At 55.2% G+C, this 27,658-nt stretch overlaps 1 protein-coding gene across 1 annotated transcript; it reads right to left on the reverse strand.

Moving 5' to 3' along the window:
- Positions 1–7,280: 7,280 nt before the first annotated feature.
- SLC9A6 (solute carrier family 9 member A6) lies at positions 7,281–27,506 on the reverse strand. The gene is made up of 16 exons (XM_064518319.1): positions 27,133–27,506; positions 22,515–22,714; positions 22,110–22,187; positions 21,507–21,583; positions 21,201–21,313; positions 19,569–19,674; positions 16,364–16,505; positions 16,042–16,147; positions 15,750–15,838; positions 15,420–15,533; positions 13,763–13,874; positions 13,104–13,257; positions 12,674–12,704; positions 11,363–11,442; positions 10,962–11,067; positions 7,281–10,427 (listed from the first exon to the last, which is right to left on the reverse strand). The coding sequence occupies exons 1-16, from the start codon at positions 27,425–27,427 to the stop codon at positions 10,152–10,154; spliced, it is 2,079 nt and encodes a 692-aa protein (XP_064374389.1). The 5' UTR covers positions 27,428–27,506; the 3' UTR covers positions 7,281–10,151.
- Between the last annotated feature and the right edge of the window lie 152 nt (positions 27,507–27,658).

Genomic DNA, 27,658 nt, shown 5'->3' on the forward strand with positions numbered 1-27,658 from the left:
GAACACAATCAGTTACTGCATTCTTTGATTTTTGGCAAACACAGAGAAATAAATAAATCCAATGTATCCTTGACTAGTTATCCAAACAAAATGAACTATGAGCAGAAGCACTTAAAACCGAGTCAGTTGAATTAGTCACTCGAAGGCTAACTGTGAGGAAACTTTATTTGGAAATACTGGAGCCTGCAAGGTTGTGGAGGGAGGCTGCTTGACACAGAGCACTTGGTGAGGGACCCAAAGGAGCCATATGTTGCCCCAATCCTTACCTGAAAGCAAAGAGCTTGTCCACATGGGAAGAGGTACATGGCCTTTTTATCATCATCATTGTCATCATCTGGATCTCCACTCTCTTTTAACTAAAATGCACTGGGCTGGGGGGTGATGGACCTTGCCCTCATGGGCCCAGGTGTGCCCACTTGCAACAGGTTAATTACCTGGCAGCTCATTAAGGAAGTCTCCAGACAGGTGAAGCAGTGGAAAAGCTGAAACACCTCAGAGCCGTTCCTCCTAGGGAGGCTGGGCATGGCTTCTTTGGTTTTTGTAACGGCGGTTAAAACCTGGGTGATGTGAAGCCTTTTTCTGCAGAGTCTGAGCACACCTGCACAGCATGCTTTGGAAATTGTACATGAACTTTGGAGCTGTGCACCCGGCTGGGTCATCACAGCCTGCTCGGAGGGTTAATTGCAGGTGGACTCTCGATGGAGAGAGGGTTTATGGTGCTGCCAAAGGGCCCTGATGGACCCTTCCTCATCACGGGGCGTGCAAACCTCTGCAGAATGCAGCAGGAACTTCTGAATTTAGCAGGCAAAGTAATAAGATGCATAAGCAAAAGTTCAGCTTCTCACTTTTGGAGGGTTTTTTTTAACATTAAAAGATGACTGTGGCATGGCACTACGATGCCATCATGCCAACCCAGCTCAACAGAGCAAAGAAATGTTCAAAACCGGGAAAATCACCTGCCGAAAGACCAATGTCAAATCAACCTGTGAGCAATTGCAGGGATCGCGTTGTTTAAGGCATTGTCCCACTCCGATTTTCCCGAGTGACGCCAGAATCAGCGCGCTGAGAGTGGATCTCAGTTAGAGATAGCTCCCACCTAAAAAAACAACCGCGGGGAGGGCTCAGCTATCAGGGGATCGGCCCCATCAGCCCGCGCGTCGCCCTTTGGCAGAGGCCAAAATGCTTCTCCCAGGACCAGTTGCTCCTTCTGCGCATGGAAAATTGTGAAGGTGACTCCCATTTATAAAAGATGATGCATCCAGCCCCCAGAAAAATGGCCCCAGCTGTTGACTCCCTGGCCCCAGCAAGGCTGCGTTTGCAACACAACCAAGGTTTCCACCTCTCTTTCCAGCAGCAATATAAATGTCCAAGGAATGTTGGCAGCAGGCGAAGGTATTTGTCTGCAGCCTGCAGGGGACCATTCGAGCCGTGCAGAGTTTTATGCCCAGGGCAGGGGTTGAGGTTTTCTGCTACGTGATCATTTGAATCGCAGCATTTCCAGCGTTGTGCACGGCTTTCGCTGGCTCTCGGGCCGGGACTGGGGAGCCCAGCCCCACCGGGCCCCCCCACAGCAGGGGATGCGCAGCAGACTCAGCTGGGCGCAGGCGTCGCGTAAACCTCGTCTAACCCCGCGATGCAGCAGCCTGGGCAAGCAAATAACTCTACTCCTGTGAAACCACTGCTACGATTACAATTTTTCAGCCCCCAGCTGCTGGAGACAAATAAGTTTCCACTGACTTCCACCACCGCTGGGGCACAATTTGCTTAAGTGTTTCCAGACTTTGGCCCTTCCAGCAAACACCTCAGCCCGCCCTTTAACAAGAACTGAAATCTGTCAAATATTTGCCTATTTGCATGAGCAAAACAGATAAAACTTGAGACAAGATTTGGTCCTTGGTTTTTATCTGTTGGTAAGTTTGGTCCTTATCTGTTATCAGTTGCTGGGTGGAGACATATGCAGAGATTTGCCAGACAAAGAATAGTAATAGCAATGAGGGAAACTGATAAAATAGGTAATATAAGGTTTTATTTTTAACAAAAAAAAGGGATTTGTGGAAGTATGTGTGTACGGCCACCTAAAATACGCTTATTTTTATCTTAGTAGACGTAATTACCCTAACAGTGCTCTTTTGCCTTGGTGTCAGGCTCGCCAGGACCTTCATGTTCTGGATTTGAAAGGGCGGTTTCCAGGCATCACGCCACAATTAGACGCCTTCATTAATTTTAACTTTAGATTTTATTCTTGAGGAAGAAGAAAAAAAATTAATTCCAGGTACCCACAGGCTAACCTAAGTAAAATAAGTGTTTTAATAGCAGAGGAGGTTTTCAAAGCATGACAAATCTCATTTTGCTCAAGTCTGCAGCTAAAAAAAAAATATCAAATCAATTAAACAGCTGAGGACGGTGGAAAGAAGCACGCACAACTGGATGAGGTCCCCGAAAGGAGCGTGAGGACCGCCAAAGACGTGGACGTGATCGGCCCCGGGGGCCGGAGCCGAGCTCAGGTCTCCAGCCAAACGGGTCACAAGTGCCGCTGGCTAAATCAGTCAAGTCCTTTTTTTGTTTGTTTTTTTCCCTGCATCTGAGTATGCTAGGAACCATATTTACTACTTTATCACACCAAACATGCTGGGAACCATATTTACTACTCAGTCCTAAGACGATGATAACAAAGAAAACTCAGGTCACATCCCTCTACCTTTTCTGCTTGTTGCTTGGGTCCGACAGCGTCGGCTTTACAACTATTTTTATCTTTCCTGTCAATTCAAGCTTTCCTCTGCCGAAAAAGCCTGTATGCAAATTCCCAGGCTGTTTGCAGAAGGCTTAGTTACAAACAAGGTTGGGGGGGTTTTTCCCCCATGTCAAACAAATCAAGTTAACAGCATCCCTTAAACTATGTGCTTCATGTTAGCTTAATACTTCAGCAGAAAGTGAATGTGTGTGTGCTTTCCAAAGGCTTTGTTTCACATACGACAGCAAAAAAAAGGAATAGTCATGGGAAAATCACAGGCTCTTTGGCACTACGGAAATTATGAATGCGATTTCCTGAGCTCTGCGCGCTGAAGGAGCTGCAGTAAATCAGCCGTCAGACAGTTTTCTCCACCGAGAGATTTCAGACGCGATACCAGGCTTTGGAGGAGGTTTGTCCGCGCAGGAGCTCTGCTCTCCTGTCGTTTCAGACGGGATTTTCGGCGGTTCCCTTTAGCTGGCGCGAAGGGAGCGTGGCCGCGCGGGCCGAAGCAGTTTAAAACCAAAGTGAAGCCAAAGCTGAAAGAGGCCCGAGAGGAAGATCGCAGCTCTCCCCAGGGATGGAGAGACGCTCTCTCCCCGCCGAGACAGCTGTCTCCAATAAGGACGGATTATTGTGATTTTTAGGTGATTTTCCCGTGAGCAGACACCTCGCTGCCATCACCAAGGGGCCCCAGCTTCACCCCAGCTCCCCGCACAGCTCCAAGCGGGTCCGTGGGAAGGGCCCCGGGGCCGGATCCGGCCCCCTCCGGAGACCCGCTGCCCCTTGCGCAAGGCCGCCAGCGTCCTTGGCAGCTCGGAGCCGCAAACGGCCGGCGGCGGGAGCCGGGGGGACCGACCGGGCGCGAAACCTGGTAACCGCCATGTAAATATTTACCCGCAGCCCCGGGGCTGCGCTCGTGCCGGGAGTGCGGCCGGCCCCGCCGGAGCTCCTGTTAAACAGCTGCGAAGCCAGGACGGTGCTTTTTTTCTTTTTTCCAGGGACCAGCCCCACGCAGCGCAGACGCGAAGGCCCTGGGGAAATGCATTCGCCTTTCGGCGCGGTTTGGGCATCCTCGCGCCAGCGGCGGACGCGGCTCCGACCCCGTGGTGGGAAACGCGCCGTCCGGACCAGCCTTGCGCTGCTGCGGCATCGCGGCCCTTCAGCATCTCCAGCTGCTGCCTCGGTTTTGCACCTTAAAAAACAGAAGCAAATGCACGTAGTGACCTCAGACCACTCAACCAGGCAGCTGATTTAGTGGGATGTTCACGTTTCTTTGTTCCAAAGCTATAAACTATGGCAAAGTGTCTGGAGAAGGGAAGGCGTTTGCATTAAATCTGGCCTGTCTGTCACTGAGATCCAGGGGCCCTTTTCTCCATTGGATGTTTCCAGTTCTCTCTTATTACAGATCCCCAAAGCTTCAGAGACCAGGGGAATTTATACAGTGTATCCTAAAAGCAGCAGTGATTAATATTAATTAAGGAAAGAAAAGAAAGCAATGGTGCATCTGACACCCCCTGGCAGAAGGATGGAGCAGAAGTCAGGATACAGAAGCCCTGTGCCGGGAAGGGCTCGGGGTAGCTGCTGGCTACCTGAAGCTCTTGACTATATTTTAGCGTGTGCCCTTAGGAACAGGAAGGGCAAGGGGAAATATTCCTATTGCTGTTTCAGCCTAGGCATCATTTACATTGCAAGACGCTTTGATGCTCATTCGGCCGGTGTTGTCCTATGCACAAAGCGTCCTTTGCTCCCGAGCATGGCCGTGCACCCCCAGCTTGGCACAGCCCGCGCGGGTAGGCTGGAACAGCCAACCTTGCTGCTGGTAGGAGAGCTGACACACTGCACAAAACTGACAGCTTTAATTTATGCACTTCTTTATCTTTGTCCGCATTCTTGGGAGCTTATGCAAACAGGAAGGGGAGCGATGTTCACACATATCCTTAGAAGCGGCTATGAACACACTATTCTGCAAAACACACGGGGTTAGGCGATTGCAACCATATATGGCCTCCTCGGGGCTGGAGCACTGCCTCGGAGCCCGGCTGGCACCCCTCGCAGCAGGACAGCCGGTGGAATTGCCTACGAAAGGCCAGCGAAGAAAGCCCAAATCCTTCTGTATATATGCCTGTCTAAATATTGGACAACAAAGTCAAGGCTCTGCTACCCTGGAGTCCTGAATCTCTCAGAGCCTCCCACAGTCATTACGGGATCCAGGAGCCCCCAGGCCAGGCGCTGAGGGCCCATCATGGACGGTAATGGCCGGATGGAGGAAAAGCACCATGATGGCCTACGTGAGGGCTTCGTGTCCCAAGGTGATGTGCTCTGGAGCACACCTCTGCGCTAAGCGACACCTGCATCGCTCACGGCTCGGCAGAGGAAGAGGAAGCCGGCGGGCGCAGGCAGTGTCGGTGCCGGGCAGCTCCGGGCAGCGTTGCTATGCTCGCGCTGGACACGGAGAATACACAAATATCCCCGCTGCCTCTGCGTTCCCTCACGGCTTGGCAGGTTTTATTACGATTGTCAGCAAGAACACCGTTTCTTCATGTCCCCGCTCCTTGCCTCATCTTCCAGTTATTCACCAATCATAGATGCACATGGCCAAAAGACTTTTTGTAGTTTAATGTTTTAAACACATAGCTGGGCCCACAAGCACCTGGAAGGTACTTCTGCCGCCACCTCTTCTCTAATCTTGCCAAGATGCTTCCTGCAGTGTCCCCACCACTCTCCGCATCTGGCAGCAAACGCTCTTTTGGGGCTGTGTCAGACGGGAGCCAAGCAGAGAGAAAGTCCTCTTGCGACAGAGCAAGCAGTCATCATGACCACAAATTGGTTGCAGATGACAGTCCTCCCTCCGTGCCTGCAACCCATGAGAGCCTCAGGCTGATGCAGCTTGGCAGTTATGGGGGGGTGGATGCTTTTGGCCCCATTATGGGCTGCTGATTTCAAGGTTTTGGGACCTTCACCTTGCTGCAGCTGAGGTGGGACAGGAGGGGGCTGCTAGGAGCACGCTGAAAGGAGCAGGTGGGAACAGATGGGATTCATTACTGCTGATGAGCAGCAAAATCCCACTTCCTACTCATGCGTGTGGCCAGGGACATGTAGCAAGAATGATGTTGGGGGAGATGCTGGCCTGCAGCACGTGTCTCCTGGGGAAGCGGTGGTCAACCCCTACTGCTGGGAATTGCTCAGAGCCCGGGGCAGCACCACGCGGGAAGGTGCCCTTGCAGCCTTGGTGCCGCGCGTGGGGTGGGAGACAGCTCTGACGCTTGTCAGCAACACCAGTGAGGGCCACCGCTCCTACGTCCCACCTCCGAGGGGCTAAAGCTGGCCTTGCAACCGGCTCGTCACCACCGGCCACGCGCTCCTGCTTCTAAAAGCCTAATGGAAAAAGTAGGGACCAGGGCAGCAGCTGGCTTTACAGGGAAAAGCAAGGCGCGGGGCAGATGCAGTCTCTGAGCACGAGGTCACCTCCGGGCGCTGATGCCCACCCGGGGGTTCCCTGCTGAGCGTGCCAGGTCCAGGCCCTGCAGCAGGTCCCCCCTCTCCTCGGCTCCCTCCGCGAAGGTGCCGGCGAGGCCGCGGCCGAGCACGTCCAGCGGCAGCTTTCCGCGCAGGGGCTCTCCCTCCTCCTCCTCCGGCGGTGCAGGGACAGCAGGGGAGGCGCTGGGGCCGGGGGACACGGCGGTGGCCGGCGGTTACTGGCCTTTCCAATATTGCCATCTAGAGGACCCGCCAAGGACGAGAGCCGCTCGCCGGTTGCGACGAGGCGAGAACGGAGGTTCAAAGCTTGTTTTTGTGTGGACTCTAGCAGCCCTGATTTCCGAGGAGGCCGTAGACACCAAGCCTCGGTCCCGCGGTTGCAGCAAGCCCACCACCGCCAAAAGCGGCTCCAAGTGCCACCGACTCCGACAAAGTCCTTTTTCCTGCCGATGCATTTAGGTTACCCCGTTAAAAATAAATTGCGATGTGTTGAAAGGTGCTCAGGGAGCGTGCCGTGCCGCTTCCGAGGGCTCGCACGGGTGCGGAGCCGCCGAAAGGCGTTCGCTCGGCTGCTAGGCTACGTCCTTGTTTGCTTTAGTTACGCGCCCGAGCCCGGCCCGCGTACGCGGGGATTAGCGGTGTTTATCCTGCTTGTCAGGATTTTAACGGTGTGAGAGCTACCAGGGGAAATGGCGTTATTTCATAGTTAAAAAACCCCACGCATCTCCTGTCCCGCTGCCGGGACGTGCAGCAGCACCAGCGCAACCCCGACGGGCGCTTCTGCCTGGCGCTGATTTGCAAGCTGCCGTCGGTGCTCCGGCAAGGAGATGTGGGCGTCCTTGTGCCGGCTGCAGCCTCGGGACACTGAATAGATTAAAAAAAGTGTGAATTCCCCAGTGCCAAACCATTACGAAAGCCCTGCCTGGCTTTCGCACCCCCCCGCTCCCGCGCACGGCCCTGTCCTTGCCCCTTTAGCGAAGGCCATGGACAAACCCCCATAGCAGAAGGTCAAAAACGTCACATCTTCGCTACGGATTTATCCCCGCGTGAATTAACGAGACGGCACGCACAGTTCCAGGAAAAAAAAGATCGTTTATAGGCCCATAATCCTTCTTTCACAGTACAACGCGACAGGAAGGGAGTCAGTCAGTGTAAACAGCAGGTCCAACAGGGATCATCGGCTACCACAGCTCAGCTGCACGAACACCACGACTACAGTTAATGCCGGTACCGCACGAGTTGACAATACTAGTACAAACCATAACGTTACCTACAGTGCTTTTTCGTGTGCAAGAACCATGGAAATTCAATTTACAGAGGAAGAAGGGCACCTTCGCTACAGCTCCAGGTGAGCTAGGAGCCGCCTGCTTGGGGCTGCCCAGCCGGATCGGCAGGCCTGGGTTCCCGCGCTGCCGAGGGCCCCCGGTTTCGCCCGCGGTGCACAGCATCCAGGCTCGGCGTCGGAAAACCAGGCTCGGCGTCGGAAAACCAGGCCCTCTCCTATTCCCTGCCGCGGTGCGGTAAGGAAAAGGAGCAGCTGAGGGTTAATCCGAGTTGTTTATTAAACCACTCCTGAATTTCAGCTTAGATTTATTCATTTACCAGGAGTATGCAAAATAGTCCTGGTTATATTGTGTGTGAGACATGACAAAGTTCACAGGTATCCCATCAAATCATTTGCTAACTTTATTTTTTTTTTTTAAGTATGAAGTTGAACTGCCACTGGCATCAAAAGCTGAGGCTCATAGTAACATGTCGGTAAGCTGAAAAGACGGTGGGTAAGTTATTAAAGTCTGAGGGTCAGAGAAAGAGAAAAATGCATTATTAAGGGTTTGATTTTTAAAGCGGAGGTAACGAGGGCCCAACGAGAGGGCTCGCGCCGGGAGCAGAGCCTGCAGCCGCGCTGCCCTGCTCCACCACCGCCGGCTTCTTGTAAATTGAATTCACAGTCGGACCATACAGGAAAAAACAAGAGGTAGTTATTTATCATACCTCTTCAAAAACGCAAACCTGAAACAAAAAAAAAAAGGGTGGGGGGATGTAGAAGTGATGCAGTAAACCTAAAGTCAACACGTACCAACTTTTTTTTTTTCCTTTTTTCTTTTTTAAACACATGAAGTTAAGTTACAGACATCATATAAAACACACGCTTTATGGCGATCCTGCATAGCAGGAAACGAAGAGGCTAGCGCTAATCCAACAGCTACGTTAACAGCTACAACTGCCATTTATCGGTGCGAGAAGAGCCTATGCCTAAATACAGAGAGTGTACCCCGTCGTGAGGAGCCCTATGGCAACACCTACAGCTTGCTCGGAAGGAAAAAGAAAGTACTTTCTTGGGGAGAAACTGCCAAAATAATTAGTTTCACTTCAGTACATTTAAGGCAATGTTACTTAGACCTGAGAAAATGAAAAACAAAAGTTGAAATTTAGTTTCTCAACCATAAACACACACGCAAAAATTCCATATTTCCTGGCCCCTCCAGCTCCCAGGCAGTGCTGGGGCGAGCAGCCGGGGGCCAGCGCTCGGAGGGCCGGGCCCATCCCGAGGGATGCGGAGGCTGCACCCCGGGAGCCGGCAGCACAAAGTTTCGTACAGCAGGACTGCAGCGAAAATAGGCAATAAAACCGCATACAGTAAATTCCTATGGTTTCCCCTTCTCCGGGGGAAAAGCAGGTGTCAGGGTTAACAGTTTCACTGCACCTTTAGCCATTTCCATAACTATGGAGCAAATCCTGTAACACCAGTGTGGAATTGCAAACCGTTCTGTGCTCTTCCCTGGGAAAACAGCAAAACAAACAAAGCCCCAAAAAACAGGTCAACTCGCAAACGTTTCTCAGTAAATGGTCAGCGACATGAGAGAGCAGGATTACAGACACAGGGCATGCTAACGCGAAGGAGCTGTTAAACAAAGTGCAATGGTTTGGACTACACAGGGGGACGGACGGACAGACGGACAACTCCCCTTGGGTACCACCATGGTGCTGGGACGCGCCTGGAGGACGAGGTTCAAGCCGGAGCCCGAGCGCTCGTGCTGCCGGTGGGTCAGCGCTGCCGCCCCGCTCGGCCCCCTCGGCCACCTCCCCGACCCGAGCGGGAGAGAGCCGCTCGCGCGGAGACGTGGCCGCTTCCCAATGCAAAATTTAGGTGCCAGTTCAGGATTTTGATTGCCGTTTCCGGAGAGCTGCGGGAGCGGCCACGACACCTGCGTGCAGCCCGGACGGCATCACCTCCATCCGCCCAGCACGAGCACAGGCACGGCCTCCCGCTCCTTCAGGGCCCCATCCGAGCGGCCAGAAACCCAGGATTGCTGCAGACAGCTCTGGCTGATGTCTGCCGTCAGCCTGCCGAAGGCTTGGGCAGAGGAGACAGGTCACTTCCAATAGGAAACCCTTTCCCTGTTCCTTCCCGTCCCTCCACCGGGACGAGGATCCCAGCTCAGGTTCCCACAAAGCGGAGAAGGTTATTGCTGGCCGCTGCCCAGCGAGACGGGCTGCAGGCAGACATTTCACTGACGTTTTAATGCGATTATCCAAAGGTCAGAGACAAAATTCCCCATCTGAATAGAAAGCGACTGACATTGCTCGCCACCGCTTGCCTACCCCGCTCTCCTGGGTACAGGGGACGAGCGGGGAGCCAGCTCCTTTACTTACCAGCTGGAACCTAAACCCTCCATCGAGTCACACCGTAAAAGAAGCTCACTGTGCGCAAAAGAGTCTTATGCTAAAACGGTTCCACCCTACACAGTGCAGTCAACACAGTTTTTAACTTAAATTTGCAGCTTGTTCTTTACAAGTGCTTGGCAGAGAATATTTATATTCTTCTGACACCATATAAATAATATTTATACAGCTTAGACATTTTGAGACATGCATTAGACTTTAGGTAGTACATATTTCTTGATCATATATGCAAATATTACTGTCAATTAACCGAGCAACCTTATGCTGGACCATGCCTTGCGTTATCCAGGATGTTTGATGGCGGCTCCGAGTCATCCATGGGAAGAACCAGGCGCGTTCCCCGGATTACGAGTTCATGGTCCCCGAAAGCGAGCTCCCGATCCAGCGCATCCTCGGAGCTGTTGCCTACGAAGCGCCGCGACGTGCCACTGGACGCGACTGAATCGGTGTTCACGGTGGAATCCCCGTAGGTCAGGCTGATGTCCCCGTCGTTCAAAATGAGGTCGGAGTCGTCGTCCTTCAGCTGCTCCTGATTCTGGGTAACAAACAGGACAAAAGCGGTGGTTAGCTCTTCCATCTTCCAGATGTGCTGGAAATGCATCCTTGAGTCCAGCGGACTTGCCTAACGCTAACTTCTCTGCAGGCTATTTAAAAAGGCTCTCTCGACTCTTTTTTTCCGACGCTATGTTCAGATGTATGGTGAATGCAGTTTTGATTGGGTTTAACTGGACTAAAAGCTCCCACGGCTACAGGAACCGCATCAGAGACCTGTTACAGCCCTATTTTGGGCAGGTAGCTCGACAGCAATGCTTTGCAAGCAGGACAAGGTAGCTCCTGCGACAGAGAGCTCCCACTGCGTGGGGCTGCCCGGCCCTGCCAACCCTCAGCGCTGCCGGAGCTCCACGCCGGCTCCGGCACCGCTATCCACAGAGCCGCAGGAGACCAAGCCCGGCCAGCAAACCCGGCTCTTTGGATGCACTTTGCATCCAAAGGCTACGGAGAGATGGAAACGTGTCAAACTCCACCATGACCAGGACAGAAAGGACCTGCGAGGCGGCACCGGACTCACTTCGTACGCCTGCGGACTTGTCAGGCACCTGGCGACAGGCCCGCAGCACGCCGGGAGCGTGGTCGTCAGCGGAGGACCGCTGTGCGTCAGCAGGGGCTTCAGATAGCTACGGGCACGGTTAAGGAAGCAGCGGGAACACAGCGATGTCGGCAAGTCCAGGGTCCCCGGTTTCGGAGACACCCAGCTGGGAGGACAAATGGGATTTTGCTATTTCTGCTGGTGACCGGTGGGAGAGGGGACACAGGGTGCTGCAGAGGGTGCAAAGCAAAACCCGACCGCGCGATGGGAAAGCCAACGCCGGCTCCTCTGCTGAGGAGCGAGCGAGCCGCGCTCCGAGTCAACGGGGATACCCGGGCCCACGGGACGCGGCACCCCCCGTGCCCGCTGCCGGTCAAGGATACTTGTGGTCGAAGTTGTACCACATGCGGAAGAGCCAGGCGCTTTCTGCCTTCGTACTCCTCCGCTCGCTTTCCGGGACGCCCTGCGAGAGAGCAAAACGTTAGACGGGGCAGGACGATGCACCGACCGCGCTCAGAGAGCCGGAGCCTCCGCGGGGCACCGGGGCACCCCCAGGGGAACGCAGGAAACCTCTGCACTGCAGGCAGCAACGAGGAGGTTCGTACCACGCTGGGCTAAAGCCCTTCCAGCCCCGCGCTGTGCACCTAGCAGTGCCCGGCAGCCTCAGGGAGGCAGCATCAAAGCAGGGCGAGCACCGAGCGGCTGTTTATCTGCCGCAGCCTTCCCGTCTCTGGCCCCAAGCTCTCACCGGCCTCGGAGCCGGCAGCTGCATCCAGACACCAGATTTAATGGTGACCGACAGGTCTAACCTCCATCGATCTCGCCTGAGATGTTACATGCAAATAATCCTGTGCCATGGGGATGCCTGCCTTCCTTTTGGCTGGGGAAAAGATATAAAACTGTTTGGAGGTGATTACAAATACAATTATGTATTTCACAGAAATTTGGCTTTTGGACTTAGGGCTCAGGGCTGCCTCTAGCACTTGGTGCTTCCTCGCCAGGAAGCAAACAGCCCTGTAAATGGCTCCGAACTAAACAAACCTCCAAGGGGCCGAACCCACACAGAAATCAGGGAGAGTCTCGGCCACAACGCAACCGGGCTGCGAACACCCGGGCCCTGCTGCAGCCCAGGCAGCTCCCCGCACCGCAGGGCCAGAAAACCACCTCTGGGTAAAAATGGGACCGACGATGCTACGGTAAACGGCATTTCTGTACTGCATCCTATATGAGAATGACACAGAGAGCGGGTTTACATGTTCTTAAAGCTCAAAGTGCAACCTCAGGAGCAGGAAGACTACAGTGATAGCTTCAGAGCCCTGGATCCTCCATGTCACCTACATTCTGATTTTCATTTCAATAACACATCACGTTTTCTTGCTTCCATGTTTATATCAAGAAAGCAAAACCAGCAGATGCATTGGGGCAGTAATCTGGACCGACTAAACAGTGCAGTGTTATTTCCACGGTCTTCTTTCAAGCTGAATAAAAGAAAGCCTCAGTTATAACTGCAGTGGGCACAGAAAAGAAATCGTGCGTGCTGACTGCAAACTCGTTCAGCAAAGGAACTGAAAACCCTGCCACAGCTGGAGGGGCGACGAGCACAGAAGAGCATTCACACGGCTCAGCTGTGCGCGCTGCACCCAAGAGCGCAGCGCAAAGCCTCCCCAAAGGCTCCCCGGGGGCTCGGCACTCACCACGTTTTCCTGATCGGCATCCACACCAACCCTGAGCAGGAGAAAACAAGCACACGGTGAGGACACGCACTCCCACACGGACACGTACCACCGCGCCGGGGCAAGGCCACCAGCTCCCTGTTTTTAGGGCAAGCAGAGTCCTGTTGCTGTTTTTCCCTCGTGCGCGGCAGACGTGGCGAGGGGCACACGCAAGAGCACGCCGTTCCCAGCGACCGCGCTGGGATTGTTGATGCCCCCGTTTAGGGCAGCAAAAGCCAAACTCCAAGCTGAGCCCAAGGCAAAGCCCCAGGGAAGCGTGTCGCCGGCCCCGGCTCGGAGTGCGCTCCCGAGGAGGGCCAGGGCAGCACGATGTCGGGGCGATGAGGCACAGCGAGCACCCCTGCTTTGGGGCGCGAGGCAGGCGATGCCGTGCCGGCAGAGCCGCACTCACCGGATGTTGAGGCAGGACAGCATGGCCGTGGTGCCCCCGCCGAAGACCCACACCGTGAAGAAGACGATGAGGAGCGTGGTGCTGAACATCATCTGCCGGGCGTAGGTGGCCGTGTCGCGGATGGCCAAGGCGAATGCCATGGCTCCTCGCAGCCCTGCATGCGGACGGCACCAGCGGAAGAGATCGGTTAGCCTACGGGATGGGAGACCACCTCCACCTCCTGCGTCCGGACCGTGCGCATGGACTTCCTGACCTGGACATACCCAACGCTGCCCACACGCCTGGTTCAGCTCTGTCCATCCAAGGGGACATTCGCCATCAGAGATCACAGCGTTTTAATGGTGATGCTTTAAGCTTATGCTGTGAAGTTTGGTGTTACCAGCAGTTTTCCAACTAAACGTGCCCAGAGAGGCCAACTCTCCCTCCCACCCCCCTGCTCCCCACACTGTTCACTCAAGTGCAGGGCCAGAAGACATAATTATGTCTCCAAACCTGGACATTAACAGTGGTGGACCAAAAGAAGCCCTTCCCTGCCCAGCCTCTTCTGGGGACATTTCCCATGAGAGGTCTAACGTTGGAGGAAGAATACCCCGATCGCTGGGGGACGCGAGGAAGTGCAGACAGACCATACGTTTGGAGACAAGGACATGCTAACGTACCGGCAAACATCATCATATGCTGCAAATTTGTTCCGATCTTATTTCTTCTCCCCAGATTCAGTAAAAATGACAATGGGTAAATATTGGCAGCTCTTCCTAGGAAGATGGCAAGCTACGTTTGCACACGTTAAGGAAACTGCTCTTCCTGTGTCTCCCCTTGTATCCCACCTCTGCACATGCGGCCAGTTCCTACTGCACAGCAGAAACGTTGAGGAGCTTCAGAAACACATTGGTCCTTTCGGGAAGAGCACGCTCCTGCCTCGCCAAAGTGACACCCACACTGCGATGCAGGAATATCTCACCGAGAAAAGCACAAAGAGACAGGATGAAACAACGGGCTAGGCAAGACGGAGGGGAGATAAACCACCGCTTCCCGCTCCGTGCTCTCCCCTCCTGTGCTCATTTTCCACCACAAGAATTATTTGTCCTTTGCGAAGCTCAGGTTATCACAGCTACCAGGACCTCTCTGACATTTCCCGGCACACCACACTTCGCAGCTGGGTTTGAAGCTTCAAGGCAAGTCCAGTTCCCAGAGATTATTCAGCAAAATGAAAGCAGCAGCCATGGATGGGGAAAAAAAAAATCTAGTACTCTCTGTTTTCATAGTCTGGGAGATACAAGAATCACCAGCCCCTTCATACTGCTTTTATCTTTGAAGCTGTGTCTTTTAACACCAGTGCCCAGATGGCAAAAATAATCTTTGAGCCAGAATTCAGTGCAGCCTAGAATAATACGTAAAACGCTTCCAGCTTTTATGTTCTTTCCTGAACATCATGAATTTGCATAAGAGACGTATTTCATGATCTCTCTCGTGAATGAGCTATTTCATCAGCGAGTTAGCCAGTTCCTACTGAAGAGGCACAGCACAAGATCTCAATCGAGCTACTCAAACGGCTTTTCCAGGCTCTGCGCTGCCTCCTACCCCCCTGCAGCCCTGCAAAAGCCAATCCGGGAAATTTAGCAGACCCCCCTGCAAGCCCCCGCACCAACGCTGCCAAAGCTAACAACGCGTTATTGATCAGTGCAAACCTGCTTCAGTGCAGGCGAAGGGTGAAAATAATTTCGCACATCTGAACTGGCTTGATACGAAGTGAGTTCTTTGCAGCTCTCACTTCTCCGAGACCCAGGTGCGTTAGCTTGCCTCCATCAGCAACAGCTTGCAGAAGGGGAAATCCTTCCTCACTGCATCACTCAGAGGCTTCAACACGGCAGCTTCAACAGCGCTAATTTGCAACAACTTTTTTCAGGCTTAACCAAATGGAACAGCAGAGAAAAGAGGAAGCGAACGCCTTGCTGTGCCAGGAGGTGCCTCTTTGCAAAGCCACTACCTTTTTCCCCCGTACCGCACTGCCGCGTGACAGAGCTCGGCGCCCGGGCCCCGCGTTCGCACCGAATGCCGAGTCCCCACAGCAGCTGCTTCTAGCGACCAAGGAAGCAGACAAGATGCAATAAAACAGAAAAAGCAGGGAAAACACAACTCCGTCTTTTTAAAATAACCAGCGAAGCCACACAGAGAAATCCTCGTACTTTTAAAATTAAAGCTAGACTGACTGAAAAAGAAAATAAAACCCACAGTGGAATAAAAAGCACAAACAAGGAACGCGGAATCTCTCCCTTTCTCTTCTCGTTCTATCACACGGGTTCCTGCAAAGGATACGAAAGCGCCCACCACAAAGGTAGGGTTAAAGACGTGGTTCTGGAAGGTGAACAGCGCAAGTCCCATGTAAGAGAAGATGAAGTTTTCTGCCAAGAAGTTCAGAAGCTCAAACAACTGAAAGAGAAAAAACAATTAAAAGCGAGTTAAACAGCATAGATTTAACAAGAAAAACATGTTAGCCCATTCATCATGCCATAAATACTTCTGTAGAAGCAACTCTAGTACAGTCCAGCAGTATACAGACCGATGCACCTAATTCTGGCTAAAAGGGAAGAAAAAATTACTGAACTGGAAATTCAGAGAGGCTGAGCAGGGCTGCGCAGCTCTTACCTGCTTAGTTCTGTGCTGGGACTCGGTGGATAAGTTGTTATAGGTGTAATGGGCCTGGGTGATCCCGCAGAAGAGCACGGCCACCACACCTGGGGAGCAGAGCGTCACGTCAGCCCCGGCCACGGGAAGGGCCGAGCTGCAGGCGGACGCTGCAGGGCTCAACACGGCGCTCGTGCAACCGCGAACAATTAAACTCGTGCAAGCCGAGGGCAAACACCGGCTGCGACCGACACGGGGAGAGGCGCGCGTCAGCCGCACCGCCGTCCCCGCTGATCCCGCCCCAGGAGCTTGCCTGTGAAGCCGCAGGCTTCGGCCAGCAGGAACGTGCTCCAGGACATCAGGAAGAAGAGGCCGGTCTCCAGCAACGGGAACTCCCGGAGTTTGGTGAACTTGGTGACGTTGCAGACCGTTAAGGACAACCTGGAGAGAAACTGCAGGCTGCGAGGGTATCTACCTACTGTAGATATACGTCATTGCAACCCGATAGCGAAACAGGCTATGTCATTGCCTTTCATTAACGTAGGCAAGAAAACCGTGAAACTCTGGGAGAAATGCAGTGCACTAAAACGAGCTGCTGCTAGGTAAGCACTCGGAAAAGCCAGCAAAAAGGATATTAATGCTGTCACAACTCCAGTAGCCGCCCCCATCGCAAAAGACCCACTGAAAATCCCCAGGAAGATCCCAATAGACTTGAACATCGCTGTGACATCAAACGTGTGGCTGTTGTCACCCGCCGGCTGGTACGCAACGATCGACCTGAAAAGAGGGAGAAAAAACACACACAAGAACAAAAGGCTTAACGCGTCTGCAGGGAGAGGGACACCGCCGGCCCCCGGCCCCCCCGGGCCGCGCTGCAGCCCCCCGCATTCGCAGCACGGGGCACGGCGGGGCATGCTCTCCCTGCACGGGGACTTCAGGATCCACCTTGGGATCTGCTCCCAGCCGCTGCCTGGCAGCTTGGCCACCCCTCCCAGGCGAGGCCCTGCACTTGCTCCTTCTAGATGGTAAAAAGCATCAGGCCAAGAATCATCTCTTGTGCAGTCGCCTGTTTGCTGGGTGACGATTCTTCAATTCTGATGGTATTTTTTGGGGGGGGGGGGTGGCATCAGCCCTCTTTAAGGTCAGGCGCTTTGGAACCACCAAGCATCCAAGCAGGAGGCCTACATCTCTCCCGGATGATGGGAATACCCCCTGGAGAACTGCAAGTCGCTCACTCGTACTGCATTTAACACGCACTACGTTTATTTTGCACAGTTCTGAAGGGAAACATCACATGATAATACGGCACATGGCACGGTGCCAGCGTCTAACAGCAGCGCTGTTATCCTTATCAGCCAAACTTTAACACAGCTTTTTTACGCGATGACAAATTAGTCAGCTGTGACGGTTCTCCATCAGTCCGGGCTGATTATATTCCTGACATGTCTCACTTCCAACTCTGGATTACCCGAGTGTTGTATGAGCTGTTCCTCCATTTCACCTGGAAAGGGCGAGATGCAGAAGAGCCCGTATCCATCTCCTAAGCCCCATTTCAGTACCGACTCATGAGCTTTCTCTGATGTAAACTTAGGGGAAACATTAACTTCCTAGCTGGCACTCCCTGGCTGCCTCTGCTAAAGCTCTTGGATGGGAACTTAACCTACCTGCTTAACCCCCCAGGTACGCTGGAACAGAAAGTTGCTGTCTCACACACGCATCCTGCAGCTTTCTCCCCCGTTTACAGCCCAGTATTTCTCCGCAGCCTGGCTGACAGGTCTGCCATCCCCAACACGCACAGGTCACTGCCCGTGCCAAGCTGCTCTGCTTTTCGTGCATTTTAACCCTGCTGCATCGGGTCTTTTGCACCGAAAGCCACAAATTTCTCCCTGTGATTTGTTTTCTTTCCTCAATCCTACCTTCCACTTTCCATTCACCAGCATGTTGGGTTTTTTTTTTTTTGGTTTTTTTAAATCCAGACTGGTTTCACTTCCCCTCCATAACCGGCTGCATGGACGATGATTTTGCATTTTAACCTATTGCAGCTTTCTATCGGGTTTTGCTTTTTGAGCCGCTAACGGAACGCTCCCATCGTTGCCCTTCGTGCGTTTTGCCTCAGCTGTCGCTGCTCCCGGGGCTTTGAGCCCCGCGAAACCCCCCTCCGGGAGCAGCCGGCCGAGCCCCGCGGCCCCCCCCGGCGCCCACCGCCCGCCATTCCGGGTGCGATTCCTCTTCATCCGGCCTAATCCTGAAACCGGCCCCTGCCGCCAAACCCAGCCCGACACCGGGGAGGCAGGGCGAAGCTTTGGCTTGGCGTGTTTTACTTCCTCCCTCCTCCTCCTCCTCCGCACCAGGCCTGGGGCTTCCCGAAACGTGTCCCAGCATGGCGGGCAGAGGCCAGTCCACCTGGGATGGACCCCGGATGCTCCCAAGCGCCCGTTTTTCCACGTGCAGGGATTTCCCCGCCTAAAAGCACCACCCCGCTGATGCCCAGGGCCATCCCGTCCCCGCCGCGGCTCCCTGACCCTCCCCTGCAGCCCCCGGCCCTCCAGGGGACCCGGGCCGGCACGAAGGGGCCCTGCTCATCCCAACGGGGAGGGCGGAAACGTGCCCGTGGCTGCATCCTGCTCTGCACGAAAACTTCGCACTGAAATAACGTCTGCTTCGGGGTTGCTGTTGGTTTGGTGGAAAGCATCTCACTTCGGAGCAGGGGGTTGCACGCAGCTTGCAGAAAGAGGAAGCTCGGGAATCAGAGCAACAGTGACCGAGCTGGCACTGAAGCACTGCGGGATGTCAATCAGGGCCCACGGTGCGCTGATTTAGCTTCACGCCGGTGCGTGGGCACAGATCCACCACGAATTTCATCACCCTGACACTCAGCCCGCCGACTGCCGCCCAGAACCAGCACGGGCCCCCCGTCCCTCTCCTCCTCGCTCTGCATCTCGGACAGGACCTGGCCGCGCGGCGCTTGCTCTCGCCCAGCGGTGACACGTCCAGCGGAAAAGCCAGAGGGACAACATAAACAGTTCCAGAAACCTCGGCAGAACCATTCGGCGTAGTAAACACAACCCCTGCGAGCTGAGATCTGAGGCTCACAGTATGTTACTTACTGCCTACACACCAGCAAGCCCACGCAGTCGGCACGCTGGAGCGACAAGTATTCCAGAAATATTTTCTGCATTAGCCTTAGCTCTAAGTTAACCTGTCACGGATGCAGATATTATGCATTTCCAAACAAACTCCCATGATGACAACACAACGAAAATGCAGATAAAATATGCTCTATGTGGCAAAATATTTTAAAATATCCTTTAGGCAGCCACCAAGTTTCCAGCGTGGCTGTTCAGTCCAGCATATTTACTCCAGTTGCAAGAAACGTCACGTCCTCGGTGCAGGAAAGTGGGCAGAGAAAGGAAACAGCTGCTTTACCAACTATTTCCACCCAAGCCAAAGCAGATATTTGTGGATAGGAGGCCAAGCGGGCAGGAGCAAACCCATCTGAGAAGGGTTTCGGGGGATGCTCTGGCTGAAGAGCAGACATGGTGCTTTCCACATTTCAGACACAAAAAATTCCTTCTGACTAGGTCAACAGGCCATAAAAGAAACAAATAAAACTATCCATCATATACGGGGTAGTTGTAATGAGAAGCCACACTCCCAAACAGCAAGCTTCAATGAGGAGACTAATCAGGAGGTCACTACGGCTTCTGGGGAGAGTTAATAGGGAGTTCTGGTCTGGCAGATCCTGGTGCTGGTATCTGAGAGGAGCAAGGGCAGGTGGTTCCCCCAGCGCCTGACACATAACATACATAACAATTAAAAATAAAAACAGAACACACTTACGAAGACAGCACTATGGCAACGGCATCATTGAGGACGCTTTCGCCAAAGAGAAGGGCATACAGCTCAACATCGACCTGGAGTTCGTGGAATATGGCAAGAACGGTCACTGACAAAGAGAAAAAAATAGAGACACATGCAAAAAGGGGCCGTTATTTTTGCATCATCGAAGACAAAACACCCCTTGTAGAAAGCTGCCTTCCTGCACATCCAAGCCGCCCCCCACGTCCCGTTCGACGCTCTCCCTCCTGCCCTTAAGCGTTGCGTTTGCAAGACTCCCCGGGCGCCCCGACCCGCTGCGGGGCACCGCACGTTGCACCCACGTTGCATCGGGACGGCTGCTCCCACCTTCACAAACGCATCCCCCCCGTGATGTCACCTCCCCGGCTACATTTTGGGGAAGACGCCGATGCCCCGCAGCCTCCGGGCTCTGTACGAGGCACGCGGGAACAGCTGCTCCCCCGAGGCACCGAAACGCCCTCCCCCAAGACATGCTCAGAGAAGCTGAGAAATCGTTTTCGCTCTTTTTTTTTTAAAGGTTGTTTTTAATAAAAATGTCAGCACTAAACAGCACACCAATAGTTGGCAAATCTTAGGGAAACATGAAAAAAATTCATTAAAAACTCATCGGGAATGCACATCTCGGATCTCCACTTTATGGACAGATGTGGCTGCTGCAGTAGAAAAGGTTAAATTCTGCAGCATTATTATTGAATATATATATTATATATATATATGTATGTATACACGTGCACACATATGCACGATGCTTTTTGCCTCTGAAAACGGGAATGATCAATTCTCAGGATGAGCATGGTAAGAGTCCAAATTCATCCAGAAATGACAACCACGGGCACTTCTTTTAAAAGGACAAAAGACTTGGCTCATCCAGGAACGTGCTCTCCCCCTTCCGTGAAAAACTGAGCACTCTCTGCTTTTAAAAAGATCCCCCAAAGCTACTGCAACATCGGGAGGTGAATGAGGCTGCCCCCTCCCCGAGCCCCCCGACGCTGTTCTCAAAGGCAGCAGCCAGGCTGCAAGGGAAGAAACTCGAGATCTGCTCAGCCCGAGGCAGGAGGAAGGAGAAGCCTCGGTGCAGTCCCGTGTTTTCAGGTGAAGTCAGAGCATGCAACCAAACAGCCACGGGAAAGCAATTCTGAACTAACCGAAATTCAGTTGAACAAGGCCAAGGGTTTTCACAGTTTGGTTTTACAAGGTGCTTGAACAGACAAAGCTGTCACTACTGTCCTCGAGATACTTGTTATTAAGAGCAATTTTCACACATCTCACTCTGCGTCAGCTGCTTTTGCAGCATGGCAGAAATACAGCAGACCTGTCCCAAAAGCCAGTGAAGTAAGGAAGAGACTGCCTAGGACTTCACTGCAAAGATAAAGGTTTAGAAAAAGGAGGTTTGGAAAGGATACTACACTTAACTGGAAGGAATGAAAAAGAAAAATTTTTTTTGAGACAGCTTTGATCTCTAAAAACGTTGCAAGCAAGCTTAAAATAAACTCTGGAATTCAGAAAGAGGGAAATTCCACAGGTTTCAGTTCTCTCCTTTCTCCCGCTCTTTACCACAACTCGAAACAGAGCAAAACGCGAGTAAGATGAGGAAAAAAAAACCACTTCGTGTACCTGGGTCCGTAGCTGACACGATAGCACCGAACAGGAGGCAGTCCGTGAAGTAGAAGTCCCCGCCGAGCTGCCCCGTGACCTTCATCAAGGCGACGCAGCCGTACATGATGGAGCTGTTGATCAGAGGACACAAGTCAAACACGCAGGTATCTGAAGCTGATGTAAACACCGTTCAGAGGGGCTCAGCCCCCCCGATGTTGCGGCGTGACCTTGGCCTGGCCTTGAAACGGCCAAAACTTTCAGTCAGGAGGGGATAATACAGATGCCGAGTCCGCGGAGGAACCGGCTCGGGCTCCGGCTACTCACCCGATCACCAGGCAGGAGATGGCCGTGCCAAGGAAAGCGTACGCCAGGATCGACCCCAAGTTCCTGAAGAAATGCCTCTAGAAGGAGAGGAGAAAGCCCCGAATTGCACCGTGCAGACACTTCGTTTCACGCCTTGCCAGGACGGCGCAGGTGCCCGGGCAGCACCCGTGGCCACCTGCACCCACCGGAGCACCGTGGGAGCGGACAAGTCCGCGTTTCGGAGAGCTGCTCGTTCAGTGAACAGCTTGCTGCTCTCCAAAGCTTTCCTAAACCCCCAAAAAGCCTCGGATGACCCAGCTGCGTGCACGGGCCCGAGAACAGCCTTTGGACCTGCATCGCTAAGGAAGCGTAACCCTCACTCCATCTCCACTCGGGTCAAAATCTGGGAGCAGCCCAGGCTGCCGGCCCCTCCGGGGCAGGGCGATGGATGCCAGCTCCCAAGGCACGCTCAGCCCTGCTTTCCCAAATCCCGCGTGTCCTGGGGAGAAACCGCACCGAACCCCGTGGACCTGGCCTGCCGGCCGAGCGTTCAAGCACTCTCAAGTATTAAAAGTGCTCTGGAGGCAGAGAAACTACAAACGCAGGCGCTGTAAGGACGCGTACCCTTTTTAAGCTGTAGCCTGCATAAAATATAATCGGAGGAAGCAAAATGTTGAAAAACACCTCGGGATCAAAAGTCACCTGTAAAAAAAAAGAAAGAAAAAGAGGTTTAAAAGGTTTGTTAAATAAAACGGTTCGTTAAGATTTTGCAAGACAAAGCACAAAGGAGAACGACATAAAACACAGAATAGCCCTTGCACTAACCCCAGGTGAAACGGTGCCAGGCGAACGCCGTGAGAACGCGCCGGGGATCTTTCGGGTTTAAAGTGCTTAAATTAAGACCAGCTGAAACTGCAGTTTCATTACTCTGGGCGTTCGACTCGCAACCTACAGCTGACCGCCAGCCCCCGAGGTACACCGACACCCAGGAGGTCCCAGCATCGGGGCCGGGGGGAGCGGCACCCTCACCTTCCTCAGCATCTCGTTGTCCTGGACGTTGTTGAGCTCCTGGGCGCTGATTTCCCCCTTGAGGGTGTACTCGTAGTACTTGCCGCTGACGTTCACCAGCAGCGTGGCGGGGCTGCTCTGCACCTGGCAGCTCAGCGTCACGTTGTTGACGTCACTGGGCACGTGGATGCCGTAGCGGAGGACCACGCCGACCAGGACCCCTGCGGAGAGGCGGGCGTTAGCGGGACCGGCCGCGGCCGCTAGAACGGTGCAAATAGCTGCCTGTTTGGTACCAACCCATCCCCGCTCTGCACGAGCCGTGCAAGCACGCTCCCTGCTCGTGCTGACTTCCCACAGCGGGCACGGGCTGCTCCTAAAGCCGCTAATGGATTAAAAAAGACACCCAGCGACCATCATGAACGCCTTGAGGAGGGTGAGCATCCTCAGTCAGACACCGTCCCAGGCCGGCGTTTGGATTCCCAGCATCCCAGGTGGTTGGATTCCCTTCCCTTCGCCACCTTTTGCACCTCGGCTGTCTGCGCTCCTCCTTCCCTAAAACGACCACAGGAATATTTCCTTTCTCCCCGCATTGTCCTGCTCATTTGGGTTGCAAGACCCCGGTCCGACAGGCCACCAGCGAGCCCCGCTCCGAGCCACCCGCCCGCCGGGTCCTTCCCTCCGCGTGCGGCCTGCGAATCAGCCACCGCGCGGGAGGACTGTGGGGTGACTTGCAAGTCAGCGATTTATAGGGCACTTTTTATTTGCAGCACAGCTGATTAGCTGCAAACCGAGGTCTGGCATCCAGCTCCGCGGCATTCGCGCAGCGCCGGCTCCTCCGGCCGGCACGGCGTGTCGAACGCTCTCCTACCACTGCTTTTTGGCACAAGCGTTGTGTCAGGTGCAAAACTGCAGGCTGGGGGGGGGGATGTCCCACAAGATGCTTTTCCATGCAGTCGTCAGCTCAAAAGGCTTCGGAAACTGCTGGATTGAAGCAGCGCTGAGCCAAAACATCTTGCCTCTTAACCTCATCTCCCAGCCTCATATTTATGACAACCTCTCAGGCGTGTGGGGACTAAACGGAGACCGCGACACTCAGAAGGCTCCTCCATTGGCCTCCCGCATGCTCAGGTCTTTAGTGACCAAAGCATGCAACAGGGCCACGACCAGGGGCAGAAGAACCCGCTGCTGAAGGCACCGAAAGCCCAGTCCCCGGTCACACGGGGCGTTCCTGCAACACAGCCGAGCTGCTCTCGCAAAGTCACCAGAGCTTTAAGCCGTGCATAGTCAACCGGGCCCACCGCGTGCTTTGGGCTTTTTTCTGGCACTCGCCATGGGCACAGGATCGCCCCGACAGCAACGGAAAAGGCCCAGCCGCTCGCACACACCCGCACGGGGCAGCTCCAGCAAGGAGAGCTGTCCCAGGGTAAGGCAGTCCGCGTTGCAGAGAGCATCTGCCACGGCTGCTTTCCCACCATCATCCTTAACAGGGGACACCAGAAAGGAACCCCTTTGCCTGCCTCTCTGCTAGCATTTCAGTTCCTGCCATCTTCCACTATCTGCTCTGAAAATAAAAACATGGAAATGAAGGCAAGGACGTCAAGAACATCAAGATGCCTTAACTCATCCTTACTTGAGCACGTGGCAGGAGGGGCGCGTGGTCACCACAGCATCAGGACAAAACGCCCAGGTTGCCTTTCACGCAGACGACCACACACTAGGCACCACCAGAGACAACCAAGACTCTCCACCAGGATCACGCGAGCTTCAGAGGGGTTATTCACAACTGCCTTGACAGCAGCACTGGGAGTCCAGCTCAGCGTCACAGCCGTGCAAGGGAAGAGCGCTGGACTGGAGATCTCCGTTACCTCTTGCCCTTCCAATTGCTCCTCCACTTCTGCAGCCAGGCAGCACCCAACGGGGCCCTGGCAGCACCAGGGGCTCCACAGCCCACACGAGACTCCCTGAGGGCGGCTCTCGGAAAGTCTCTGAACTGCTCCGGCAGCACCGAACGCTCGCGCTGCCGAAAATCCCATGGAGCCAAGCGCCGGGAGGGAACCCGGCACCGGGACGCCAATGGTGAGCGCCGCGAGGACGGACGCCGCTGCGTTCATCGAGCCCTTTTACGCAAAGCGCTAAAGCTGATTTTTCACTGTGTTTACCCTAAGTTCACTAAAAAAAGCAAACAGAAGCCCATGGGCTTTTTGAGGTATTTCCAAACATTTCTGAGCTGGGGTTTAAAATGAAGACCCATATATCGCGGTTCAGGCCTGGGGATGCATGATGAAAGCGCACGGGATCCCCACGCTAACGTGAATCTGGACAGAAAAGGAAGAAAATTGCAGCAAGCGGCTGAGAACATCACGACAACAAACTGTCAAGGCAATTCGGCAACCCAACAGGAACGAGCACGAGGAAGCTAAACTTCTCCAGCAGCTGCCTCCTGCCCCATCCGCAGAGCCCAGGAAGAAGTAAGCAAGACTCTCCGTTTAACTGTCCTCAATTTCAAGCACTGGGGATGCAGGAACTTAATCTGAAGCACCGAAACGATGCTTTGGGGCTCCCAACCACCCGTGGTCTCCCACGGCGAAGTGAGATCGAACCGTGCCCAGCTCTGAGCAGACAGTGCAGCACATAAGACACAAACCCACCCAAGGCAGGAGCCTGTAACTTAGGACAAAAACACAGGTGCGAGAGGAGAGCGTGAGGTATTGCAGCAGAAAGGGATGTATGAAAAAATTTAACCTGACTTTGCTTTTTTTTTTTTTAAATTAGAAAAAGACAGGCTTTTACAAATTGCTTTTCTTGCACAGATTTAAGTAACTGTTTCAAAGCCCACAGGCTGCAGCACTTCCACATTTTCGGCTGACTTCCTCCGGGCTGAAAGCATCGCAGGGGCCTGGGCCGGGCACCAGCAGCGAACCGCCTCGCTCCCGGCAGCCTTTCGGCCGCCGCCGCCGAGCGACGCCCTTACCAGCCCCCGGGAAATCGCACCTCCCTTTCCCTACGGCGGCTCTCGCGACGCGGGACGCAAAACGCCAAAGTCTCAGCAGCAGGGATAAACTCGGCGTTTTGCTGTGCAACCAGTCTGACGACATTACTCGTTTTGCTAATAATTCTCCCAAGTTCGGTCCGCAAAGGGGCCGGCAGCAACGATGCGTTTTACCCATCGGCAGGGCACCGCGCGGACACAGCTCGGCCCCCGCGCTCGGGCGGCGATAGGCAGAGAGGCAGGGCGAAGCGGAAGAAAACTCCAGGAAAAGAACCCAGCTAAGTGCAAGTCTGAAGGAATAACTGGGATAAGATAAGTGGAAGGGGAGGGAGGCTGGCAACATGTGTTGGCTTCGCCTACGGCTCACACTAGTTTGTAAACCCAGCACGCAATTTCGTGCCTCTGGGCCCAAGCGGTTTGCTCCACCCCTTCGTTTCAAAGGGCGCTTCCAATTAACGGAAATTTAGGATAACCGAAGCCAACGGCCCGAACACGTGAAGTTACAGCTGGCGAAGCAGGGCGCTCGGCCGGCAGGGAGCTCGGCAGCGTCTCGCACCCGGCCGCGCGTCGCTGCAGCCGGCGACGGGAGGGAAAGCACGGGAGCGGGCGCCAACGCCAGCACCCAGCACAAGACGCCTTTTCAACCCCAAACTCCATAAATCTCGTCCGGCGAGGGCTCGGCGTTGGGTTAACGGCTCCCCGGTGCAGCTTTCGGTTGCGCGGCCCCCGCGGGGCGACCCAGCAGCAGGGCTGCAGGGGCAGGGACAGGGGCAGCACGGGGCTGCGTGGGGCCCCGTGGTGTGCGCAGCCGGGCGGGGGGGCCGGCCAGAGGCGAAGGGCAGCCCAAGGGGTGCAACCGGGCTGGGTCTGCAAGGGGGGGCTGGTAAGGGCTTGGGGGGGGAGCTGGGGCCTGTGCGGGGAACCAGTGGGGAGGAGCCTCGCACGGGGCGGCTTGCAAGGGGCTGCCTGGGGTGGGGGTCTTGCACGCTGGGGGGGTTCACCTGCTTGTGCAGGGGACCTGGGCACTCTTGTGGAGGGGGTCTGCATGGTGGGGGCCCAGGGCTGGCAGGAAGGTGTGGGGGAGCCCAGGGGGCCTGGGCCGGCTCGCACGGGGGAGCCTAGGGGGGTCTCGCACAGGGGAGCCTGGGGGGGCTCACACAGGGGAGCCTGGGGGGGGCTCACACAGGGGAGCCTGGGGGGGGCTCACACAGGGGAGCACGGGGGCTTGCAGAGGGCAGTTTGGGGGGGGGGGCGATGCACAGGGATCTTGCACGGGGCAATGGACGATGGCCTTGCACGGGGGCGATGCAGGGGGCCAACGCATGGGGGGCGATGCACCACGGGGGGGGCAATGCAATGCACAGGGAGGCAACGCACAGGGTGTCATGTCCGGGGGGAGACAATCCAGGAGGGGCAATGCAAGGGGGGCAATGCACAGGGGAGGGGGGGCAATGCAAGGGGGGGGCCTTGCACGGGGGCAATGCAAGGGTGGCAATGCGGGGGGGGCAATGCACAGGAAGTGGGGGCAATGCAGGGGGGGCAATGCAGGGGCACGGGGGGGCAATGCGGGGGGGGGCAATGCAGGGGCACGGGGGGGCCTGGCCCGGGGAGCAACGCAGGGGTGCCGCCCCCCCGCCCGGCGCCCCTCACCGTAGATCATGGCCAGCCCGGTCTCGTGCAGGAAGCGGGCGCGGCGGTGCTTGAAGAGCCAGATGGTGAGGATGGTGAGGGTGAGCAGCAGGATGAAGACGAGCAGGTTGGCGCTGTCCTGCCGGTGGCTCTCCTCCGCCGCCTTCTCCGACACGATCTCCTCCTCCAGCGCCGCCGGCTGCGCCGCCGCCTCCGCGCCCGCCGCCGCCGCCCGCGCCCACAGCAGCAGCAGCAGCAGCACCGCCGCCGCCAGCCCCGGCCCCGGCCCCGGCCCCGGCCGCCGCGGCGCCGCCATCGCCCCGGCCCGGCCCGGCCCGGCCCGGCCCCGCCGCCACCAGGAAGCGGCGCTGGGCGCAGCGCGCAGGCGCCACCGCCCGCACGGCGCGGGGCGGGGCCGGGGCCGGGGCCGGGGCCGGGGCCGGGGCGGCGGGGACAGGGCGCGGGGAGACGCAGGTCGAGCTCGCGGTCCGGGGGGGGGCAAAGAGGGGGCTGCAAGCTTGCAAGGGAGAAACTGATACACGGGTGT

The sequence above is a fragment of the Dromaius novaehollandiae genome, chromosome 11 (assembly GCF_036370855.1).
Source record: "Dromaius novaehollandiae isolate bDroNov1 chromosome 11, bDroNov1.hap1, whole genome shotgun sequence".
NCBI classification, from domain to species: domain Eukaryota; kingdom Metazoa; phylum Chordata; class Aves; order Casuariiformes; family Dromaiidae; genus Dromaius; species Dromaius novaehollandiae.